The sequence below is a fragment of the Zootermopsis nevadensis genome, unplaced genomic scaffold (assembly GCF_977971745.1).
Source record: "Zootermopsis nevadensis isolate Lab colony 2312 unplaced genomic scaffold, Znev_1.0 Znev_ptg000009l, whole genome shotgun sequence".
NCBI classification, from domain to species: Eukaryota; Metazoa; Arthropoda; class Insecta; order Blattodea; family Termopsidae; genus Zootermopsis; species Zootermopsis nevadensis.
Window position 1 is genome coordinate 144054 of NW_028259141.1, and position 23358 is coordinate 167411.

At 40.2% G+C, this 23358-nt stretch overlaps 1 protein-coding gene across 3 annotated transcripts in view; it reads right to left on the reverse strand.

Annotated features, from left to right (window-relative positions):
- The window catches only part of LOC147874298 (uncharacterized), an 88416-nt gene that overhangs the window by 51411 nt on the left and 13647 nt on the right, over positions 1-23358 (reverse strand). The window contains exons 4-14 of one of the 3 annotated variants that reach the window (XM_087345714.1): positions 15469-15538; positions 14820-14944; positions 13559-13776; positions 10919-13111; positions 10058-10771; positions 8797-9014; positions 6155-8349; positions 5294-6007; positions 3844-4250; positions 1394-3586; positions 533-1246 (exon numbers count right to left, since the gene is read on the reverse strand). In XM_087345714.1, the coding sequence (XP_087201840.1) occupies positions 14883-14944; positions 15469-15538 (132 nt within the window). In that variant the 3' untranslated portion in view covers positions 533-1246; positions 1394-3586; positions 3844-4250; ... (5 more) ...; positions 13559-13776; positions 14820-14882. The remainder of the gene's footprint in view (positions 1-532; positions 1247-1393; positions 3587-3843; positions 4251-5293; positions 6008-6154; positions 8350-8796; positions 9015-10057; positions 10772-10918; positions 13112-13558; positions 13777-14819; positions 14945-15468; positions 15539-23358) is intronic. The other 2 variants (XM_087345715.1, XM_087345716.1) reach the window with 2 other exon arrangements.

Below are 23358 nucleotides of genomic sequence, written 5' to 3' on the forward strand. Positions count from 1 at the left end.
AATAAGGCTTTTTACATGCAAAAGAAAATAATCACAACAATGGCAGGTGTCAAAAGCAGCTTACCTTGTAGAGAATTATTTCGTAAATTTAATATACTTCCACTTGCAAGTGAATTTATACTCTGCTTGCTATCATTTGTGGTGGAAAAGTTGGATAATTTTAAAAGAAATACAGATGTACATAATTTAATTACAAGATGTAAACCCTGCTAAATGTCAAAGAGGAGTGTACTTTACACGTGTCAAGTTATTTAATAATCACCAACCAACAATTAAAACTCTAAATTGTGATATAAATGTATTCAAGCCTGCACTGAAATTAGCTTTCATACTTGAATTGCAAAATCTGAAGGTTATGTACATTCATATGTGAAACACGTTCTTGTAATTGTGTCAAAAGTACCGAGGTTTACGTATATTGAATGAAGTCCTGAAGTTTATGTTTATTGTATGAAATGACTTGTACTGCATCCTTTGGATTACTCCTAAGAAGGATCTATGGAATGCAAACAAACTCTACTCTCTAACATACCTGAATAATGCAATTCCTTATCCAAGTAACAAACACTCCAGGTGCTTCGTTCTGTCTCGTTCTTCACATCTCCAACTCCAAAAAAGCTGCTTCCCCATCACGCACACAACTGATCTTCTGAAACACTGATATTCAGACAAATTGGTCCTCCATGTCTTCGTTGATGCCAGTAAACACACACTACAGCTACAGTTCACATGAAAGTTGCTACTCAGCACATCCCCTGATCTCAAACTCCTCTTTGAGACAGACTAGGCACTCCCACTAAATCTATAACAGTACACCTCCTCGGAAAGCAAGGTATATAATCGCACGAGGGCCTGAGGTCTTCCTTGTGGCATTGTGAGGCATGCTACGAACACCCCATACTTGGTCACTAGGAATCAAAAGTGGGCAACTGTGGTGTGGTGTGGTGGCCACATAACCAACATTACAACCTGTAACCCTAGCTGCTTACTTCTACCTTCTTCACTGCGATAAGCTCTTGCACAAATTTAAATCAACAGCTACTGAATTTCCACATGCAAGTCACAAAAACAGAGGCTGCCACCACGAGTCTGTGGGTCATCCCAACCGCATCGACTGATGAATTGTGTCCATCATGCACAGTGGTCATGTCAGCTACCGGAGCAAAGTCTTGCTACCTCCGTAGTAATGATGGACTCGAAACTGCATAACGGCTGAAGTATCCCATATGCTTGCATTCACGCCTACCTGAAACAAAACCATGTACAGAAATAAACATCCGCATTGAGAGACCAGTATTAATTCTTACTACGAAGGCACTCTACACCACATTAATAACCTACTGGCAACTAATCCGGCCTTTCGTGCAACCAAAATATTTCCCACTTTACGTACTTCACACAGGAGAAAGATGACAAACATCAGTTCAAATAAACTTGCAAGCATTGGAAATATAAGAGAGTAAAGCTGCACTCGACTGGGCATGCATCCTACCATCACGCCGTCCGAAGTAAACAATAACAGCAGAGGAGCTGCGCCATTTTCTCGCACGTAGGGACGGCAACGTCTGAAAAACAGCGAACACATCCCGCCACCGGCGGAGCATGAGGGATATTCAATGATCAATATGTGCGCACCCTGACGAACTGTCCTGTCATCTACCGACAATACACCTGAGGTACATGCCCGTCCGCGAACACTACACGGCACTGCCGAACCAAATGCTGACTGAAATACCACTCCAAACACTGTAAAATTATGAAGACCTCAAACTTTATTCCGTGAATACCATTAGTTTCACATCTTCTCCTTTAAAAATGACAGGAAGTAAAGAAAAAAATTAAGGCGAAACGAGCTACCAACTTCGCCTATAAGAAACCAACTACCAATCACTTCCATAACCTCAAAAATCATAAAATAATTTATGAATCCAACCACACCCAATAAACTACAGCTCAATCAACTTAGCACGAAGCACTACGAAACAAGTAGCCCACAATTTGCATCTACATCGCCTACATCCTAGGGCACATTTGTCACATAACCTGTCGGTCGCCGTTATGTTACTGCTCAGATTGATACCAGACACAACTCTTGAATACCTGAACGTCTACCTATAAATCACCCAGTGAAATCGTCCACGTCCTTTCCAACACGAACTTATCCTCGTCACATTTCATGTTGGCACTCAAGACATCACGCAAATTCAGCACCGACATTCTCCCTGCGCGATAATTTCTCACAAGTAATTTTGCAGAAGGGCGAAAACGTCTCGCGAGCTGAGTCATTTGAAAAGTAGGACCAACATCACCTATAAGACACCAACTAATAAACATTTCCATAACCTAAATATCTTCCATCATTTATGAAAACAGGTGGGATTTCGTAAACTACAGCTCAATGAAGGAAGCACTATAAACGATTATTGCATATGTCGCCACTACACAGCCCCCCTGCCACCAGGTTGTACTTCACGAGCATCTATAACACACCCAACGACCCAGCCCACTGGTGACCGTACTTCAACAACACCAACTTCCCTTCGTCAGACTTCATTTTGGCACATGCAGCAATCAACACTTAACACACTACCAACAAAATTAATGCCGGCAATATTCGCTGAAAACCACTTGCAGAAAAACACACACAATCCATAAAACTCATTGCACTTACCTGACTTACAAAAAGCAATCTCATCACTGGCAAGTCACACTTTTCGATCATAGGACAACTGCTATTGCGCATCTCCCGTTAACGACTGTTTGGAAACTCCCTCTCGGTGATGATCACTAAGTATTCCCGTTACCTCCCGCTTTGACATCTCTTTACAGATTTACATGAAGAAAATACAAACTAAGTAATGCGTGGTCAGCACACTTTTAAAGCCCTCCTGGGTCAGAGAACGGACACCCACTACTATCAAGACTGTCCGGTATAGCTATGCCAGAGATCTTCATCACCGCACTTCCTAAACGAGTGAAACTGCAGAGCCCCCCCCCACCCTCTGCTTCCGAACAGATTCACAATGACTGACGTTTTGAAGATCTTCCTGTGGCATTAGCTTGAACTGAGAATGTGAAATGGGATGAAGCAGATAAAACGAAATAACATATTCTTTCCAGGAAGAGGAATCACATCTTTGGTGACAAGCTGCGGCCAAAGCCAAGAGCACCTGCAACTTACAGCCTTTCACACAGGACAAACTCTCTCTCATTCCGAGATGTGTTGGCCACCACACTATGAAGCAGACTCTTATCAACGCAATGTGATTGCGGCCGACATTTCTACTATTTTACTACACTCCGTAGAACACCCCACACACATAACTAGACATCCACACCTTACACGTTCACATGATTCATATCTAAGTTGCTATCACACTTGCAACACAATTACCACAACAGAGCAAGCCCCTGTCAATGGGTTAAATAACAGAAAACTGCACCACCTCTCCAGAGGCACACAAAATTTACACGCTGCATTCAGTCCTCTTCTCCATGTACGCACTCAGCAACAGGACGGCCAACCATCGGGGACACAAGCGGTCTTCTCTCGGATGTCAGTCTGTCTAGTGTTGGTGCACTCCTCCTGCAATATACCAGGAAAGGTGTAAGATACACAAGAAATCTAGAATCTCAAGGGGCCACTTTCACAGACATTGGAGGCAAAGTCGTCTGAAATGGAACAATCTCATGCCAACTTATTTTATCTAATGGGTGCCTCCTGCTTATTCAAATATTTAATCTGAAATGGGGGCAGGGGGGAATGCCGTTCATAGACATACAGGGGATTAGACACGTAAGAACAAACATCCAACATGCAGTCAGCCTCTGTCAGAGCATTACCGTTGCTTGGCAGAAAAAGTATTCCTCTTCCAACTTGGTACATATTCCGAATATTCATCCAGTTAATATTCTTTGTGATATGAAGTCAGAAGACAGTGTCCTACTTCTTGTACTGGTGCCTCTTATGAACAGACAGACACACACACTCACTCACTCACTCACATCCAGTTATTGTAGCTCTATACATACGCTGCACTTTGTGAGCCAATTAATATGCTCTCTCTTTGAGAAATGTTGGTCCAACGCCCTATCTCGTGTCAGGGGCACAACACAGAGGTTTTACTCGCCAGTAACAGGTCATCTAACTGCGGCCAATATCGTTCTGGTTCTTCACCCCAGCCATGTCAAACAGAACACCCAGAGGGAACTGAAGCAGGTAACTTCATGATGACGGCATGGCCGGTGTCCTAGAACATTAATGAAAATACATACTTTAGTACCCCAACACAGAGCAAGCGAGCGGACACCACGCCGCACGGAACGACAACCATCAACACTGCACAATGCATATGCCCGAAAACGTGAGTACAGAAGGGATGTGGACTGCCTGCAGGAATATGCCGGGGCACCAACAATGTCGGCGTGAACAACTCTGTAAGCTCCCGAGGTGAGCATTCCACCCTAGGGAATGTTGTGAATGTGCATGTACCTACGTACAGAGGCAAAAGGAGAGGTTACGGTGATGAGAAATTAATCGCGGAAGTTGAAACAAACAATTTCCTTGGCTTACAAGTTGACAACACCTCAGATTGGAAGAAGCACACTGAGTATATTATTCCCTAATTAAGCTCTGCGTGCCTTGCCATCAGAACAGTCATACCACCCATGACAATAGATACTATAAAGCTAGTTTACTTTGCTTATTTCCACTCTGTGGTGTCTTATGGATTAATATTTTGGGGGAATTCAACAGACAGTAATAAGGCTTTTTACATGCAAAAGAAAATAATCACAACAATGGCAGGTGTCAAAAGCAGCTTACCTTGTAGAGAATTATTTCGTAAATTTAATATACTTCCACTTGCAAGTGAATTTATACTCTGCTTGCTATCATTTGTGGTGGAAAAGTTGGATAATTTTAAAAGAAATACAGATGTACATAATTTAATTACAAGATGTAAACCCTGCTAAATGTCAAAGAGGAGTGTACTTTACACGTGTCAAGTTATTTAATAATCACCAACCAACAATTAAAACTCTAAATTGTGATATAAATGTATTCAAGCCTGCACTGAAATTAGCTTTCATACTTGAATTGCAAAATCTGAAGGTTATGTACATTCATATGTGAAACACGTTCTTGTAATTGTGTCAAAAGTACCGAGGTTTACGTATATTGAATGAAGTCCTGAAGTCTATGTTTATTGTATGAAATGACTTGTACTGCATCCTTTGGATTACTCCTAAGAAGGATCTATGGAATGCAAACAAACTCTACTCTCTAACATACCTGAATAATGCAATTCCTTATCCAAGTAACAAACACTCCAGGTGCTTCGTTCTGTCTCGTTCTTCACATCTCCAACTCCAAAAAAGCTGCTTCCCCATCACGCACACAACTGATCTTCTGAAACACTGATATTCAGACAAATTGGTCCTCCATGTCTTCGTTGATGCCAGTAAACACACACTACAGCTACAGTTCACATGAAAGTTGCTACTCAGCACATCCCCTGATCTCAAACTCCTCTTTGAGACAGACTAGGCACTCCCACTAAATCTATAACAGTACACCTCCTCGGAAAGCAAGGTATATAATCGCACGAGGGCCTGAGGTCTTCCTTGTGGCATTGTGAGGCATGCTACGAACACCCCATACTTGGTCACTAGGAATCAAAAGTGGGCAACTGTGGTGTGGTGTGGTGGCCACATAACCAACATTACAACCTGTAACCCTAGCTGCTTACTTCTACCTTCTTCACTGCGATAAGCTCTTGCACAAATTTAAATCAACAGCTACTGAATTTCCACATGCAAGTCACAAAAACAGAGGCTGCCACCACGAGTCTGTGGGTCATCCCAACCGCATCGACTGATGAATTGTGTCCATCATGCACAGTGGTCATGTCAGCTACCGGAGCAAAGTCTTGCTACCTCCGTAGTAATGATGGACTCGAAACTGCATAACGGCTGAAGTATCCCATATGCTTGCATTCACGCCTACCTGAAACAAAACCATGTACAGAAATAAACATCCGCATTGAGAGACCAGTATTAATTCTTACTACGAAGGCACTCTACACCACATTAATAACCTACTGGCAACTAATCCGGCCTTTCGTGCAACCAAAATATTTCCCACTTTACGTACTTCACACAGGAGAAAGATGACAAACATCAGTTCAAATAAACTTGCAAGCATTGGAAATATAAGAGAGTAAAGCTGCACTCGACTGGGCATGCATCCTACCATCACGCCGTCCGAAGTAAACAATAACAGCAGAGGAGCTGCGCCATTTTCTCGCACGTAGGGACGGCAACGTCTGAAAAACAGCGAACACATCCCGCCACCGGCGGGGCATGAGGGATATTCAATGATCAATATGTGCGCACCCTGACGAACTGTCCTGTCATCTACCGACAATACACCTGAGGTACATGCCCGTCCGCGAACACTACACGGCACTGCCGAACCAAATGCTGACTGAAATACCACTCCAAACACTGTAAAATTATGAAGACCTCAAACTTTATTCCGTGAATACCATTAGTTTCACATCTTCTCCTTTAAAAATGACAGGAAGTAAAGAAAAAAATTAAGGCGAAACGAGCTACCAACTTCGCCTATAAGAAACCAACTACCAATCACTTCCATAACCTCAAAAATCATAAAATAATTTATGAATCCAACCACACCCAATAAACTACAGCTCAATCAACTTAGCACGAAGCACTACGAAACAAGTAGCCCACAATTTGCATCTACATCGCCTACATCCTAGGGCACATTTGTCACATAACCTGTCGGTCGCCGTTATGTTACTGCTCAGATTGATACCAGACACAACTCTTGAATACCTGCACGTCTACCTATAAATCACCCACTGAAATCGTCCACGTCCTTTCCAACACGAACTTATCCTCGTCACATTTCATGTTGGCACTCAAGACATCACGCAAATTCAGCACCGACATTCTCCCTGCGCGATAATTTCTCACAAGTAATTTTGCAGAAGGGCGAAAACGTCTCGCGAGCTGAGTCATTTGAAAAGTACGACCAACATCACCTATAAGACACCAACTAATAAACATTTCCATAACCTAAATATCTTCCATCATTTATGAAAACAGGTGGGATTTCATAAACTACAGCTCAATGAAGGAAGCACTATAAACGATTATTGCATATGTCGCCACTACACAGCCCCCCTGCCACCAGGTTGTACTTCACGAGCATCTATAACACACCCAACGACCCAGCCCACTGGTGACCGTACTTCAACAACACCAACTTCCCTTCGTCAGACTTCATTTTGGCACATGCAGCAATCAACACTTAATACACTACCAACAAAATTAATGCCGGCAATATTCGCTGAAAACCACTTGCAGAAAAACACACACAATCCATAAAACTCATTGCACTTACCTGACTTACAAAAAGCAATCTCATCACTGGCAAGTCACACTTTTCGATCATAGGACAACTGCTATTGCGCATCTCCCGTTAACGACTGTTTGGAAACTCCCTCTCGGTGATGATCACTAAGCATTCCCGTTACCTCCCGCTTTGACATCTCTTTACAGATTTACATGAAGAAAATACAAACTAAGTAATGCGTGGTCAGCACAATTTTAAAGCCCTCCTGGGTCAGAGAACGGACACCCACTATTATCAAGACTGTCCGGTATAGCTATGCCAGAGATCTTCATCACCGCACTTCCTAAACGAGTGAAACTGCAGAGCCCCCCCCCACCCATCTGCTATAGAAACAGATTCACAATGACTGACGTTTTGAAGATCTTCCTGTGGCATTAGCTTGAACTGAGAATGTGAAATGGGATGAAGCAGATAAAACGAAATAACATATTCTTTCCAGGAAGAGGAATCACATCTTTGGTGACAAGCTGCGGCCAAAGCCAAGAGCACCTGCAACTTACAGCCTTTCACACAGGACAAACTCTCTCTCATTCCGAGATGTGTTGGCCACCACACTATGAAGCAGACTCTTATCAACGCAATGTGATTGCGGCCGACATTTCTACTATTTTACTACACTCCGTAGAACACCCCACACACATAACTAGACATCCACACCTTACACGTTCACATGATTCATATCTAAGTTGCTATCACACTTGCAACACAATTACCACAACAGAGCAAGCCCCTGTCAATGGGTTAAATAACAGAAAACTGCACCACCTCTCCAGAGGCACACAAAATTTACACGCTGCATTCAGTCCTCTTCTCCATGTACGCACTCAGCAACAGGACGGCCAACCATCGGGGACACAAGCGGTCTTCTCTCGGAAGTCAGTCTGTCTAGTGTTGGTGCACTCCTCCTGCAATATACCAGGAAAGGTGTAAGATACACAAGAAATCTAGAATCTCAAGGGGCCACTTTCACAGACATTGGAGGCAAAGTCGTCTGAAATGGAACAATCTCATGCCAACTTATTTTATCTAATGGGTGCCTCCTGCTTATTCAAATATTTAATCTGAAATGGGGGCGGGGGGGGAATGCCGTTCATAGACATACAGGGGATTAGACACGTAAGAAAAAACATCCAACATGCAGTCAGCCTCTGTCAGAGCATTACCGTTGCTTGGCAGAAAAAGTATTCCTCTTCCAACTTGGTACACATTCCGAATATTCATCCAGTTAATATTCTTTGTGATATGAAGTCAGAAGACAGTGTCCTACTTCTTGTACTGGTGCCTCTTATGAACAAACAGACAGACACACACACTCACTCACTCACATCCAGTTATTGTAGCTCTATACATACGCTGCCCTTTGTGAGCCAATTAATATGCTCTCTCTTTGAGAAATGTTGGTCCAAAGCCCTATCTCGTGTCAGGGGCACAACACAGAGGTTTTACTCGCCAGTAACAGGTCATCTAACTGCGGCCAATATCGTTCTGGTTCTTCACCCCAGCCATGTCAAACAGAACACCCAGAGGGAACTGAAGCAGGTAACTTCATGATGACGGCATGGCCGGTGTCCTAGAACATTAATGAAAATACATACTTCAGTACCCCAACACAGAGCAAGCGAGCGGACATCACGGCGCACGGAACGACAACCATCAACACTGCACAATGCATATGCCCGAAAACGTGAGTACAGAAGGGATGTGGACTGCCTGCAGGAATATGCCGGGGCACCAACAATGTCGGCGTGAACAACTCTGTAAGCTCCCGAGGTGAGCATTCCACCCTAGGGAATGTTGTGAATGTGCATGTACCTACGTACAGAGGCAAAAGGAGAGGTTACGGTGATGAGAAATTAATCGCGGAAGTTGAAACAAACAATTTCCTTGGCTTACAAGTTGACAACACCTCAGATTGGAAGAAGCACACTGAGTATATTATTCCCTAATTAAGCTCTGCGTGCCTTGCCATCAGAACAGTCATACCACCCATGACAATAGATACTATAAAGCTAGTTTACTTTGCTTATTTCCACTCTGTGGTGTCTTATGGATTAATATTTTGGGGGAATTCAACAGACAGTAATAAGGCTTTTTACATGCAAAAGAAAATAATCACAACAATGGCAGGTGTCAAAAGCAGCTTACCTTGTAGAGAATTATTTCGTAAATTTAATATACTTCCACTTGCAAGTGAATTTATACTCTGCTTGCTATCATTTGTGGTGGAAAAGTTGGATAATTTTAAAAGAAATACAGATGTACATAATTTAATTACAAGATGTAAACCCTGCTAAATGTCAAAGAGGAGTGTACTTTACACGTGTCAAGTTATTTAATAATCACCAACCAACAATTAAAACTCTAAATTGTGATATAAATGTATTCAAGCCTGCACTGAAATTAGCTTTCATACTTGAATTGCAAAATCTGAAGGTTATGTACATTCATATGTGAAACACGTTCTTGTAATTGTGTCAAAAGTACCGAGGTTTACGTATATTGAATGAAGTCCTGAAGTCTATGTTTATTGTATGAAATGACTTGTACTGCATCCTTTGGATTACTCCTAAGAAGGATCTATGGAATGCAAACAAACTCTACTCTCTAACATACCTGAATAATGCAATTCCTTATCCAAGTAACAAACACTCCAGGTGCTTCGTTCTGTCTCGTTCTTCACATCTCCAACTCCAAAAAAGCTGCTTCCCCATCACGCACACAACTGATCTTCTGAAACACTGATATTCAGACAAATTGGTCCTCCATGTCTTCGTTGATGCCAGTAAACACACACTACAGCTACAGTTCACATGAAAGTTGCTACTCAGCACATCCCCTGATCTCAAACTCCTCTTTGAGACAGACTAGGCACTCCCACTAAATCTATAACAGTACACCTCCTCGGAAAGCAAGGTATATAATCGCACGAGGGCCTGAGGTCTTCCTTGTGGCATTGTGAGGCATGCTACGAACACCCCATACTTGGTCACTAGGAATCAAAAGTGGGCAACTGTGGTGTGGTGTGGTGGCCACATAACCAACATTACAACCTGTAACCCTAGCTGCTTACTTCTACCTTCTTCACTGCGATAAGCTCTTGCACAAATTTAAATCAACAGCTACTGAATTTCCACATGCAAGTCACAAAAACAGAGGCTGCCACCACGAGTCTGTGGGTCATCCCAACCGCATCGACTGATGAATTGTGTCCATCATGCACAGTGGTCATGTCAGCTACCGGAGCAAAGTCTTGCTACCTCCGTAGTAATGATGGACTCGAAACTGCATAACGGCTGAAGTATCCCATATGCTTGCATTCACGCCTACCTGAAACAAAACCATGTACAGAAATAAACATCCGCATTGAGAGACCAGTATTAATTCTTACTACGAAGGCACTCTACACCACATTAATAACCTACTGGCAACTAATCCGGCCTTTCGTGCAACCAAAATATTTCCCACTTTACGTACTTCACACAGGAGAAAGATGACAAACATCAGTTCAAATAAACTTGCAAGCATTGGAAATATAAGAGAGTAAAGCTGCACTCGACTGGGCATGCATCCTACCATCACGCCGCCCGAAGTAAACAATAACAGCAGAGGAGCTGCGCCATTTTCTAGCACGCAGGGACGGCAACGTCTGAAAAACAGCGAACACATTCCGCCACCGGCGGAGCATGAGGGATATTCAATGATCAATATGTGCGCACCCTGACGAACTGTCCTGTCATCTACCGACAATACACCTGAGGTACATGCCCGTCCGCGAACACTACACGGCACTGCCGAACCAAATGCTGACTGAAATACCACTCCAAACACTGTAAAATTATGAAGACCTCAAACTTTATTCCGTGAATACCATTAGTTTCACATCTTCTCCTTTAAAAATGACAGGAAGTAAAGAAAAAAATTAAGGCGAAACGAGCTACCAACTTCGCCTATAAGAAACCAACTACCAATCACTTCCATAACCTCAAAAATCATAAAATAATTTATGAATCCAACCACACCCAATAAACTACAGCTCAATCAACTTAGCACGAAGCACTACGAAACAAGTAGCCCACAATTTGCATCTACATCGCCTACATCCTAGGGCACATTTGTCACATAACCTGTCGGTCGCCGTTATGTTACTGCTCAGATTGATACCAGACACAACTCTTGAATACCTGAACGTCTACCTATAAATCACCCACTGAAATCGTCCACGTCCTTTCCAACACGAACTTATCCTCGTCACATTTCATGTTGGCACTCAAGACATCACGCAAATTCAGCACCGACATTCTCCCTGCGCGATAATTTCTCACAAGTAATTTTGCAGAAGGGCGAAAACGTCTCGCGAGCTGAGTCATTTGAAAAGTAGGACCAACATCACCTATAAGACACCAACTAATAAACATTTCCATAACCTAAATATCTTCCATCATTTATGAAAACAGGTGGGATTTCGTAAACTACAGCTCAATGAAGGAAGCACTATAAACGATTATTGCATATGTCGCCACTACACAGCCCCCCTGCCACCAGGTTGTACTTCACAAGCATCTATAACACACCCAACGACCCAGCCCACTGGTGACCGTACTTCAACAACACCAACTTCCCTTCGTCAGACTTCATTTTGGCACATGCAGCAATCAACACTTAACACACTACCAACAAAATTAATGCCGGCAATATTCGCTGAAAACCACTTGCAGAAAAACACACACAATCCATAAAACTCATTGCACTTACCTGACTTACAAAAAGCAATCTCATCACTGGCAAGTCACACTTTTCGATCATAGGACAACTGCTATTGCGCATCTCCCGTTAACGACTGTTTGGAAACTCCCTCTCGGTGATGATCACTAAGTATTCCCGTTACCTCCCGCTTTGACATCTCTTTACAGATTTACATGAAGAAAATACAAACTAAGTAATGCGTGGTCAGCACACTTTTAAAGCCCTCCTGGGTCAGAGAACGGACACCCACTACTATCAAGACTGTCCGGTATAGCTATGCCAGAGATCTTCATCACCGCACTTCCTAAACGAGTGAAACTGCAGAGCCCCCCCCCACCCTCTGCTTCCGAACAGATTCACAATGACTGACGTTTTGAAGATCTTCCTGTGGCATTAGCTTGAACTGAGAATGTGAAATGGGATGAAGCAGATAAAACGAAATAACATATTCTTTCCAGGAAGAGGAATCACATCTTTGGTGACAAGCTGCGGCCAAAGCCAAGAGCACCTGCAACTTACAGCCTTTCACACAGGACAAACTCTCTCTCATTCCGAGATGTGTTGGCCACCACACTATGAAGCAGACTCTTATCAACGCAATGTGATTGCGGCCGACATTTCTACTATTTTACTACACTCCGTAGAACACCCCACACACATAACTAGACATCCACACCTTACACGTTCACATGATTCATATCTAAGTTGCTATCACACTTGCAACACAATTACCACAACAGAGCAAGCCCCTGTCAATGGGTTAAATAACAGAAAACTGCACCACCTCTCCAGAGGCACACAAAATTTACACGCTGCATTCAGTCCTCTTCTCCATGTACGCACTCAGCAACAGGACGGCCAACCATCGGGGACACAAGCGGTCTTCTCTCGGAAGTCAGTCTGTCTAGTGTTGGTGCACTCCTCCTGCAATATACCAGGAAAGGTGTAAGATACACAAGAAATCTAGAATCTCAAGGGGCCACTTTCACAGACATTGGAGGCAAAGTCGTCTGAAATGGAACAATCTCATGCCAACTTATTTTATCTAATGGGTGCCTCCTGCTTATTCAAATATTTAATCTGAAATGGGGGCGGGGGGGGAATGCCGTTCATAGACATACAGGGGATTAGACACGTAAGAAAAAACATCCAACATGCAGTCAGCCTCTGTCAGAGCATTACCGTTGCTTGGCAGAAAAAGTATTCCTCTTCCAACTTGGTACACATTCCGAATATTCATCCAGTTAATATTCTTTGTGATATGAAGTCAGAAGACAGTGTCCTACTTCTTGTACTGGTGCCTCTTATGAACAAACAGACAGACACACACACTCACTCACTCACATCCAGTTATTGTAGCTCTATACATACGCTGCCCTTTGTGAGCCAATTAATATGCTCTCTCTTTGAGAAATGTTGGTCCAAAGCCCTATCTCGTGTCAGGGGCACAACACAGAGGTTTTACTCGCCAGTAACAGGTCATCTAACTGCGGCCAATATCGTTCTGGTTCTTCACCCCAGCCATGTCAAACAGAACACCCAGAGGGAACTGAAGCAGGTAACTTCATGATGACGGCATGGCCGGTGTCCTAGAACATTAATGAAAATACATACTTCAGTACCCCAACACAGAGCAAGCGAGCGGACATCACGGCGCACGGAACGACAACCATCAACACTGCACAATGCATATGCCCGAAAACGTGAGTACAGAAGGGATGTGGACTGCCTGCAGGAATATGCCGGGGCACCAACAATGTCGGCGTGAACAACTCTGTAAGCTCCCGAGGTGAGCATTCCACCCTAGGGAATGTTGTGAATGTGCATGTACCTACGTACAGAGGCAAAAGGAGAGGTTACGGTGATGAGAAATTAATCGCGGAAGTTGAAACAAACAATTTCCTTGGCTTACAAGTTGACAACACCTCAGATTGGAAGAAGCACACTGAGTATATTATTCCCTAATTAAGCTCTGCGTGCCTTGCCATCAGAACAGTCATACCACCCATGACAATAGATACTATAAAGCTAGTTTACTTTGCTTATTTCCACTCTGTGGTGTCTTATGGATTAATATTTTGGGGGAATTCAACAGACAGTAATAAGGCTTTTTACATGCAAAAGAAAATAATCACAACAATGGCAGGTGTCAAAAGCAGCTTACCTTGTAGAGAATTATTTCGTAAATTTAATATACTTCCACTTGCAAGTGAATTTATACTCTGCTTGCTATCATTTGTGGTGGAAAAGTTGGATAATTTTAAAAGAAATACAGATGTACATAATTTAATTACAAGATGTAAACCCTGCTAAATGTCAAAGAGGAGTGTACTTTACACGTGTGAAGTTATCTAATAATCACCAACCAACAATTAAAACTCTATATTGTGATATAAATGTATTCAAGCCTGCACTGAAATTAGCTTTCATACTTGAATTGCAAAATCTGAAGGTTATGTACATTCATATGTGAAACACGTTCTTGTAATTGTGTCAAAAGTACCGAGGTTTACGTATATTGAATGAAGTCCTGAAGTCTATGTTTATTGTATGAAATGACTTGTACTGCATCCTTTGGATTACTCCTAAGAAGGATCTATGGAATGCAAACAAACTCTACTCTCTAACATACCTGAATAATGCAATTCCTTATCCAAGTAACAAACACTCCAGGTGCTTCGTTCTGTCTCGTTCTTCACATCTCCAACTCCAAAAAAGCTGCTTCCCCATCACGCACACAACTGATCTTCTGAAACACTGATATTCAGACAAATTGGTCCTCCATGTCTTCGTTGATGCCAGTAAACACACACTACAGCTACAGTTCACATGAAAGTTGCTACTCAGCACATCCCCTGATCTCAAACTCCTCTTTGAGACAGACTAGGCACTCCCACTAAATCTATAACAGTACACCTCCTCGGAAAGCAAGGTATATAATCGCACGAGGGCCTGAGGTCTTCCTTGTGGCATTGTGAGGCATGCTACGAACACCCCATACTTGGTCACTAGGAATCAAAAGTGGGCAACTGTGGTGTGGTGTGGTGTGGTGGCCACATAACCAACATTACAACCTGTAACCCTAGCTGCTTACTTCTAGCTTCTTCACTGCGATAAGCTCTTGCACAAATTTAAATCAACAGCTACTGAATTTCCACATGCAAGTCACAAAAACAGAGGCTGCCACCACGAGTCTGTGGGTCATCCCAACCGCATCGACTGATGAATTGTGTCCATCATGCACAGTGGTCATGTCAGCTACCGGAGCAAAGTCTTCCTACCTCCGTAGTAATGATGGACTCGAAACTGCATAACGGCTGAAGAATCCCATATGCTTGCATTCACGCCTACCTGAAACAAAACCATGTACAGAAATAAACATCCGCATTGAGAGACCAGTATTAATTCTTACTACGAAGGCACTCTACACCACATTAATAACCTACTGGCAAATAATCCGGCCTTTCGTGCAACCAAAATATTTCCCACTTTACGTACTTCACACAGGAGAAAGATGACAAACATCAGTTCAAATAAACTTGCAAGCATTGGAAATATAAGAGAGTAAAGCTGCACTCGACTGGGCATGCATCCTACCATCACGCCGTCCGAAGTAAACAATAACAGCAGAGGAGCTGCGCCATTTTCTCGCACGTAGGGACGGCAACGTCTGAAAAACAGCGAACACATCCCGCCACCGGCGGGGCATGAGGGATATTCAATGATCAATATGTGCGCACCCTGACGAACTGTCCTGTCATCTACCGACAATACACCTGAGGTACATGCCCGTCCGCGAACACTACACGGCACTGCCGAACCAAATGCTGACTGAAATACCACTCCAAAGACTGTAAAATTATGAAGACCTCAAACTTTATTCCGTGAATACCATTAGTGACACAGCTTCTCCTTTAAAAACGACAGGAAGTAAAGAAAAAAATTAAGGCGAAACGAGCTACCAACTTCGCCTATAAGAAACCAACTACCAATCACTTCCATAACCTCAAAAATCATAAAATAATTTATGAATCCAACCACACCCAATAAACTACAGCTCAATCAACTTCGCAAGAAGCACTATGAAACAAGTAGCCCACACTTTGCATCTACATCGCCTACATCCTAGGGCACATTTGTCACATAACCTGTCGGTCGCCGTTATGTTACTGCACAGAGCAACCTTCGACACCCTGCTCAGATTGATACCAGACACAACTCTTGAATACCTGCACGTCTACCTATAAATCACCCAGTGAAATCGACCACGTCCTTTCCAACACGAACTTATCCTCGTCATATTTCATGTTGGCACTCAAGACATCACGCAAATTCAGCACCGACATTCTCCCTGCGCGATAATTTCTCACAAGTAATTTTGCAGAAGGGCGAAAACGTCTCGCGAGCTGAGTCATTTGAAAAGTCCGACCAACATCACCTATAAGAAACCTACTAATAAACATTTCCATAACCTAAATATCTTCCATCATTTATGAAAACAGGTGGGATTTCGTAAACTACAGCTCAATGAACGAAGCACTATAAACGATTATTGCATATGTCGCCACTACACAGCCCCTATGCCACCAGATTGTACTTCACGAGCATCTATAAGACACCCAACTAAAGATTTTCGAAATTTTCGAAAAGAATTTGAATTCAGAATTTTTCAAAAAATTTTGGTTTTGTGCGCTTTTTGGACGATTTCGCACGTTTTTCGATTTTTCGAAAATTTTCGAAAAATTGAAATTTTAAAAAAATAACCTAACCTAACCTAACCTAATTTAAACTAACCTAACCTAACCTAAACTAAACTAAACTAACCTAACCTAACCTAATCTAACCTAACCTAACCTAACCTAAACTAACCTAACCTAACCTAACATAACCTAACCTTACCTAACCTAACCTAACCTTACCTAACCTAACCTAACCTAACGTAACGTAACGTAACGTAACCTAACCTAACCTAACCTAACCTTACCTAACCTAACCTAACCTAACCTAGCTTTTTCGACGATTTACCGTTTTTCGATTTTCCGAAAATTTTCAAAAAAATTGAAAATTTCAAATTTTTTTGAAATTATCAAAAAATTAAAAGTGGCTGCAAATGGCATGAAACGCGAAGAAAACTAAATATTTTCGAAATTTTCGAAAAATTGAAATTTTAAAAAAATAACCTAACCTAACCTAACCTAACCTAATTTAAACTAACCTAACCTAACCTAACCTAACCTAAACTAAACTAAACTAACCTAACCTAACCTAAACTAATCTAACCTAAACTAACCTAACCTAACCTAAACTAACCTAACCTAACCTAACCTAACCTAACCTAACATAACCTTACCTTACCTAACCTAACCTAACCTAACATAACCTAACCTTACCTAACCTAACCTAACCTTACCTAACCTAACCTAACCTAACCTAACCTTACCTAACCTAACCTAACCTAACCTAGCATTTTCGACGATTTCCCGTTTTCGAAATTTCCGAAAATTTTCGAAAAAATTGAAATTTTCAAAAATTTTCAAAAAGTTTCAAAAAATTAAAAGTGGCTGTAAATGGCATGAAACGCGAAGAAAACTAAATATTTTCGAAACTTTCTAAAAAAAATTTGAATTCAGAATTTTTCAAAAATATTTGGTTCTGTGCGCTTTTTGGACGATTTCCCACGTTTTTCGATTTTTCGAAAATTTTCGAAAAATTGAAAATTTAAAAAAATAACCTAACCTAACCTAACCTAACCTAACCTAACCTAACCTAACCTAACGTAACATAACCTAACCTAAACTAACCTAACCTAACCTAACCTTACCTAACCTAACCAAACCTAACCTAACCTAACCTAGCATTTTCGACGATTTCCCGTTTCTCGAAATTTCCGAAAATTTTCGAAAAAATTGAAATTTTCAAAAATTTCCAAAAAGTTTCAAAAAATAAAAAGTTGCTGTAAATGGCATGAAACGCGAAGAAAACTAAAGATTTTCAAAATTTTCGAAAAAAATTTTAATTAAGAATTTTTGAAAATTTTTTGGTTTTCTGCGCTTTATGGACGATTTCCCAAGTTTTTAGATTTTTCGAAAATTTTCGAAAAAATTGAAATTTTCAAAAATTTCCAAAAAGTTTCAAAAAATTAAAAGTGGCTGTAAATGGCATGAAACGCGAAGAAAACTAAAGATTTTCGAAATTTTCGAAAAAAAATTTGAATTCAGAATTTTTGCAAATTCTTTGGTTTTCTGCGCTTTATGGACGATTTCCCACGTTTTTCGATTTTTCGAAAATTTTCGAAAAATTGAAAATTTAAAAAAATAACCTAACCTAACCTAACCTAACCTAACCTAACCTAACCTAACCTAACGTAACGTAACCTAACCTAACCTAACCAAACATAACCTAACCTAACCTAACCTAACCTAACCTAACCTAACGTAACCTAACCTAACCTAACCTAACCTAACATAATCTAACCTAACCTAACCTAACCTAACCTAACCTAACCTAACCTAACCTAACCAAACATAACCTAACCTAACCTAACCTAACCTAACCTAACCTAATCTAACCTAACCTAACCTAACCTAACCTAGCATTTTCGACGATTTTCCGTTTTTCGAAATTTCCGAAAATTTTCGAAAAAATTGAAATTTTCAAAAATTTCCAAAAATTTTCAAAAAATTAAAAGTTGTTGTAAATGGCATGAAACGCGAAGAAAACTAAAGATTTTCGAAATTTTCGAAAAAAAAATTTGAATTCAGAATTTTTGCAAATTTTTTGGTTTTCTGCGCTTTATGGACGATTTCCCACGTTTTTCTATTTTTCGAAAAAATTGAAATTTTCAAAAATTTTCGAAATTTTCAAAAAATTAATAGTGGTTGTAAATGGCATGAAACGCGAAGAAAACTAAATATTTTCGAAATTTTCGAAAAAAATTTTGAATTCAGAATTTTTCAAAAATTTTTGGTTTTGTGCGTTTTTTGGACGATTTGCCACGTTTTTGGATTTTTCGAAAATTTTCGAAAAATTGAAAATTTAAAAAAATAACCTAACCTAACGTAAACTAACCTAACCTAACCTAACCTAACCTAACCTAACCTAACGTAACCTAACCTAACGTAACCTAACGTAACGTAACCTAACCTAACCTAACCTAACCTAATCTAACCTAACCTAACCTAACCTAACCTAACGTAACCTAACCTAACCTAACCTAACATAACCTAACCTAACCTAACCTAACCTAACCTAACCTAACCTTACCTTACCTAAACTAACCTAACCTAGCATTTTCGACGATTTCTCGTTTTTCGAAATTTCCGAAAATTTTCCAAAAAATTGAAATTTTCAAAAATTTCCAAAAAGTTTCAAAAAATTAAAAGTTGCTGTAAATGGCATGAAACGCGAAGAAAACTAAAGATTTTCGAAATTTTCGAAAAAAAAAATTGAATTCAAAATTTTTGAAATTTTTTTGGTTTTCTGCGCTTTATGGACGATTTCCCACGTTTTTCGATTCTTTGAAAATTTTCGAAAAAATTAAAATTTTCAAAAAATTTCAAAATTTTCAAAAAATTAAAAGTGGCTGTAAATAGAATGAAACGCGAAGAAAACTAAATATTTTCGAAATTTTCGAAAAAATTTTGAATTCAGAATTTTTCAAAAATTTTTGGTTTTGTGCGCTTTTTGGACGATTTCCCACGTTTTTCGATTTTTCGAAAATTTTCGAAAAATTTAAAATTTAAAAAAATAACCTAACCTAACCTAATTTAACCTAACTTAACGTAACCTAACCTAACCTAACCTAACCTAACCTAACGTAACCTAACCTAACCTAACCTAACCTAACCTTACCTTAAATAACCTAACCTAACCTAACCTAGCATTTTCGACGATTTCCCGTTTTTCGAAATTTCCGAAAATTTTCGAAAAAATTGAAATTTTCAAAAATTTCCAAAAAGTTTCAAAAAATTAAAAGTTGCTGTAAATGGCATGAAACGCGAAGAAAACAAGATTTTCGAAATTTTCGAAAAAAAATTTGAATTCAGAATTTTTGAAATTTTTTTGGTTTTCTTCGCTTTATGGACGATTTCCCAAGTTTTTCGATTTTTTGAAAATTTTCGAAAAAATTGAAATTTTCAAAAATTTTCGAAATTTTCAAAAAAATAAAAGTGGCTGTAAATGGCATGAAACGCGAAGAAAACTAAATATTTTCGAAATTTTCGAAAAAATTTAGAATTCAGAATTTTTCAAAAATTTTAGGTTTTGTGCGCTTTTTGGACGATTTCCCACGTTTTTCGATTTTTCGAAAATTTTCGAAAAAATGAAAATTTAAAGAAATAACCTAACCTAACCTAACCTAACCTAACGTAACGTAACCTAACCTAACCTAACCTAACATAACCTAACCTAACCTAACCTAACGTAACCTAACCTAACCTAACCTAACCTAACATAACCTAACCTAAACTAACCTAACCTAACCTAACCTAACTTAACCTAACCTTACCTAACCTAACCTAACCTAACATTTTCGACGATTTTCCGTTTTTCGAAATTTCCGAAAATTTTCGAAAAAATTGAAATTTTCAAAAATTTTCAAAAAATTAAAAGTTGCTGTAAATGGCATGAAACGCGAAGAAAACTAAAGATTTTCGAAATTTTCGAAAAAAAATTTGAATTCAGAATTCTTGAAATTTTTTTGGTTTTCTGCGCTTTATGGACGATTTCCCACGTTTTTCGATTTTTTGAAAATTTTCAAAATTTTCAAACAATTAAAAGTGGCTGTAAATGGCATGAAACGCGAAGAAAACTAAATATTTTCGAAATTTTCGAAAAAAATTTTGAATTCAGAATTTTTCAAAAATTTTTGGTTTTGTGCGCTATTTGGACGATTTCCCACGTTTTTCGATTTTTCGAAAATTTTCGAAAAATTTAAAATTTAAAAAAATAACCTAACCTAACCTAACCTAACGTAACCTAACCTAACCTAACCTAACGTAACCTAACCTAACCTAATCTAACCTAACCTAACCTAACCTAACGTAACCTAACGTAACCTAACCTAACCTAACCTAACCTTACCTAACCTAACCTAACCTTACCTAACCTAACCTAACCTAGCATTTTCGACGATTTCCCGTTTTTCGAAATTTCCGAAAATTTTCGAAAAAATTGACATTTTCAAAAATTTCCAAAAAGTTTCAAAAAATTAAAAGTTGCTGTAAATGGCATGAAACGCGAAGAAAACTAAAGATTTTCGAAATTTTCGAAAAAAAATTTGAATTCAGAATTTTTGAAATTTTTTTGGTTTTCTGCGCTTTATGGACGATTTCCCACGTTTTTCGATTTTTTGAAAATTTTCGAAAAAATTAAAATTTTCAAAAATTTTCGAAATTTTCAAAAAATTAAAAGTGGCTGTAAATATAATGAAACGCGAAGAAAACTAAATATTTTCGAAATTTTCGAAAAAAATTTTGAATTCAGAATTTTTCAAAAAATTTTGGTTTTGTGCGCTTTTTGGACGATTTCCCACGTTTTTCGATTTTTCGAAAAATTTAAAATTTAAAAAAATAACCTAACCTAACCTAACCTAACGTAACCTAACCTAACCTAATCTAACCTAACCTAACCTAACCTAACGTAACCTAACCTAACCTAACCTAACCTAACATAACCTAACCTAACCTAACCTAACCTAACCTTACCTTACCTTAAATAACCTAACCTAACCTAGCATTTTCGACGATTTCCCGTTTTTCGAAATTTCCGAAAATTTTCGAAAAAATTGAAATTTTCAAAAATTTCCAAAAGGTTTCAAAAAATTAAAAGTTGCTGTAAATGGCATGAAACGCGAAGAAAACAAGATTTTCGAAATTTTCGAAAAAAAATTTGAATTCAGAATTTTTTTTGGTTTTCTTCGCTTTATGGACGATTTCCCAAGTTTTTCGATTTTTTGAAAATTTTCGAAAAATTGAAATTTTAAAAAAATAACCTAACCTAATCTAACCTAACCTAACTTAAACTAACCTAACCTAACCTAACCTAACCTAACCTATCCTAACCTAACGTAACCTAACCTAACCTTACCTAACCTAACCTAACGTAACCTAACCTAACTTTTTCGACGATTTCCCGTTTTACGAAATTTCCGAAAATTTTCGAAAAAATTGAAATTTTCAAAAATCTTCAAAAATTTTCAAAAAATTAAAAGTTGCTGCAAATGGCATGAAACGCGAAGAAAACTAAAGATTTTCGAAATTTTCGAAAAAAAATTTGAATTCAGAATTTTTTGAAAATTTTTTGGTTTTCTGCGCTTTATGGACGATTTCCCATGTTTTTCGATTTTCGAAAATTTTCGAAAAATTGAAATTTTAAAAAAATAACCTAACCTAATCTAACCTAACCTAACTTAAACTAACCTAACCTAAACTAAACTAACCTAATCTAACCTAACCTAACCTAAACTAACCTAACCTTGCCTAACCTAACCTAACCTAACGTAACCTAACCTAACATAACCTAACCTAACCTAACGTAACCTAACCTTACCTAACCTAACCTAACCTTACCTAACCTAACCTAACCTAGCTTTTTCGACGATTTCCCGTTTTTCGAAATTTCCGAAAATTTTCGAAAAAATTGAAATTTTCAAAAAATTAAAAGTTAGGGCGCGGGGGGTTAGGGCGCGGGGGGTTAGGGCGCGGGGGGGGTTAGGTCGCGGGGGGGGGGGGTAGGGCGCGGGGGGGGTTTAGGGCGCGGGGGGGGTTAGGTCGCGGGGGGGGTTTAGGGCGCGGGGGGGTTTAGGGCGCGGGGGTTGTTAGGGCGCGGGGGGTTAGGGCGCGGGGGTGGGTTAGGGCGCGGGGTGTGTTAGGGCGCGGGGGGGTTAGGGCGCGGGGGGGTTAGGGCGCGGGGGGGGGGGGTTTAGGGCGCGGGGGGGTTAGGTCGCGGGGGGGGTTAGGGCGCGGGGGGGTTTAGGGCGCGGGGGGGTTTAGGGCGCGGGGGGGTTTAGGGCGCGGGGGTTGTTAGGGCGCGGGGGGGGGTTAGGGCGCGGGGGGGTTAGGGCGCGCGGGGGTTAGGGCGCGCGGGGGTTAGGGCGCGGGGGGGTTAGGGCGCGCGAGGGTTAGGGCGCGCGGGGGTTAGGGCGCGGGGGTTAGGGCGCGGGGGTTAGGGCG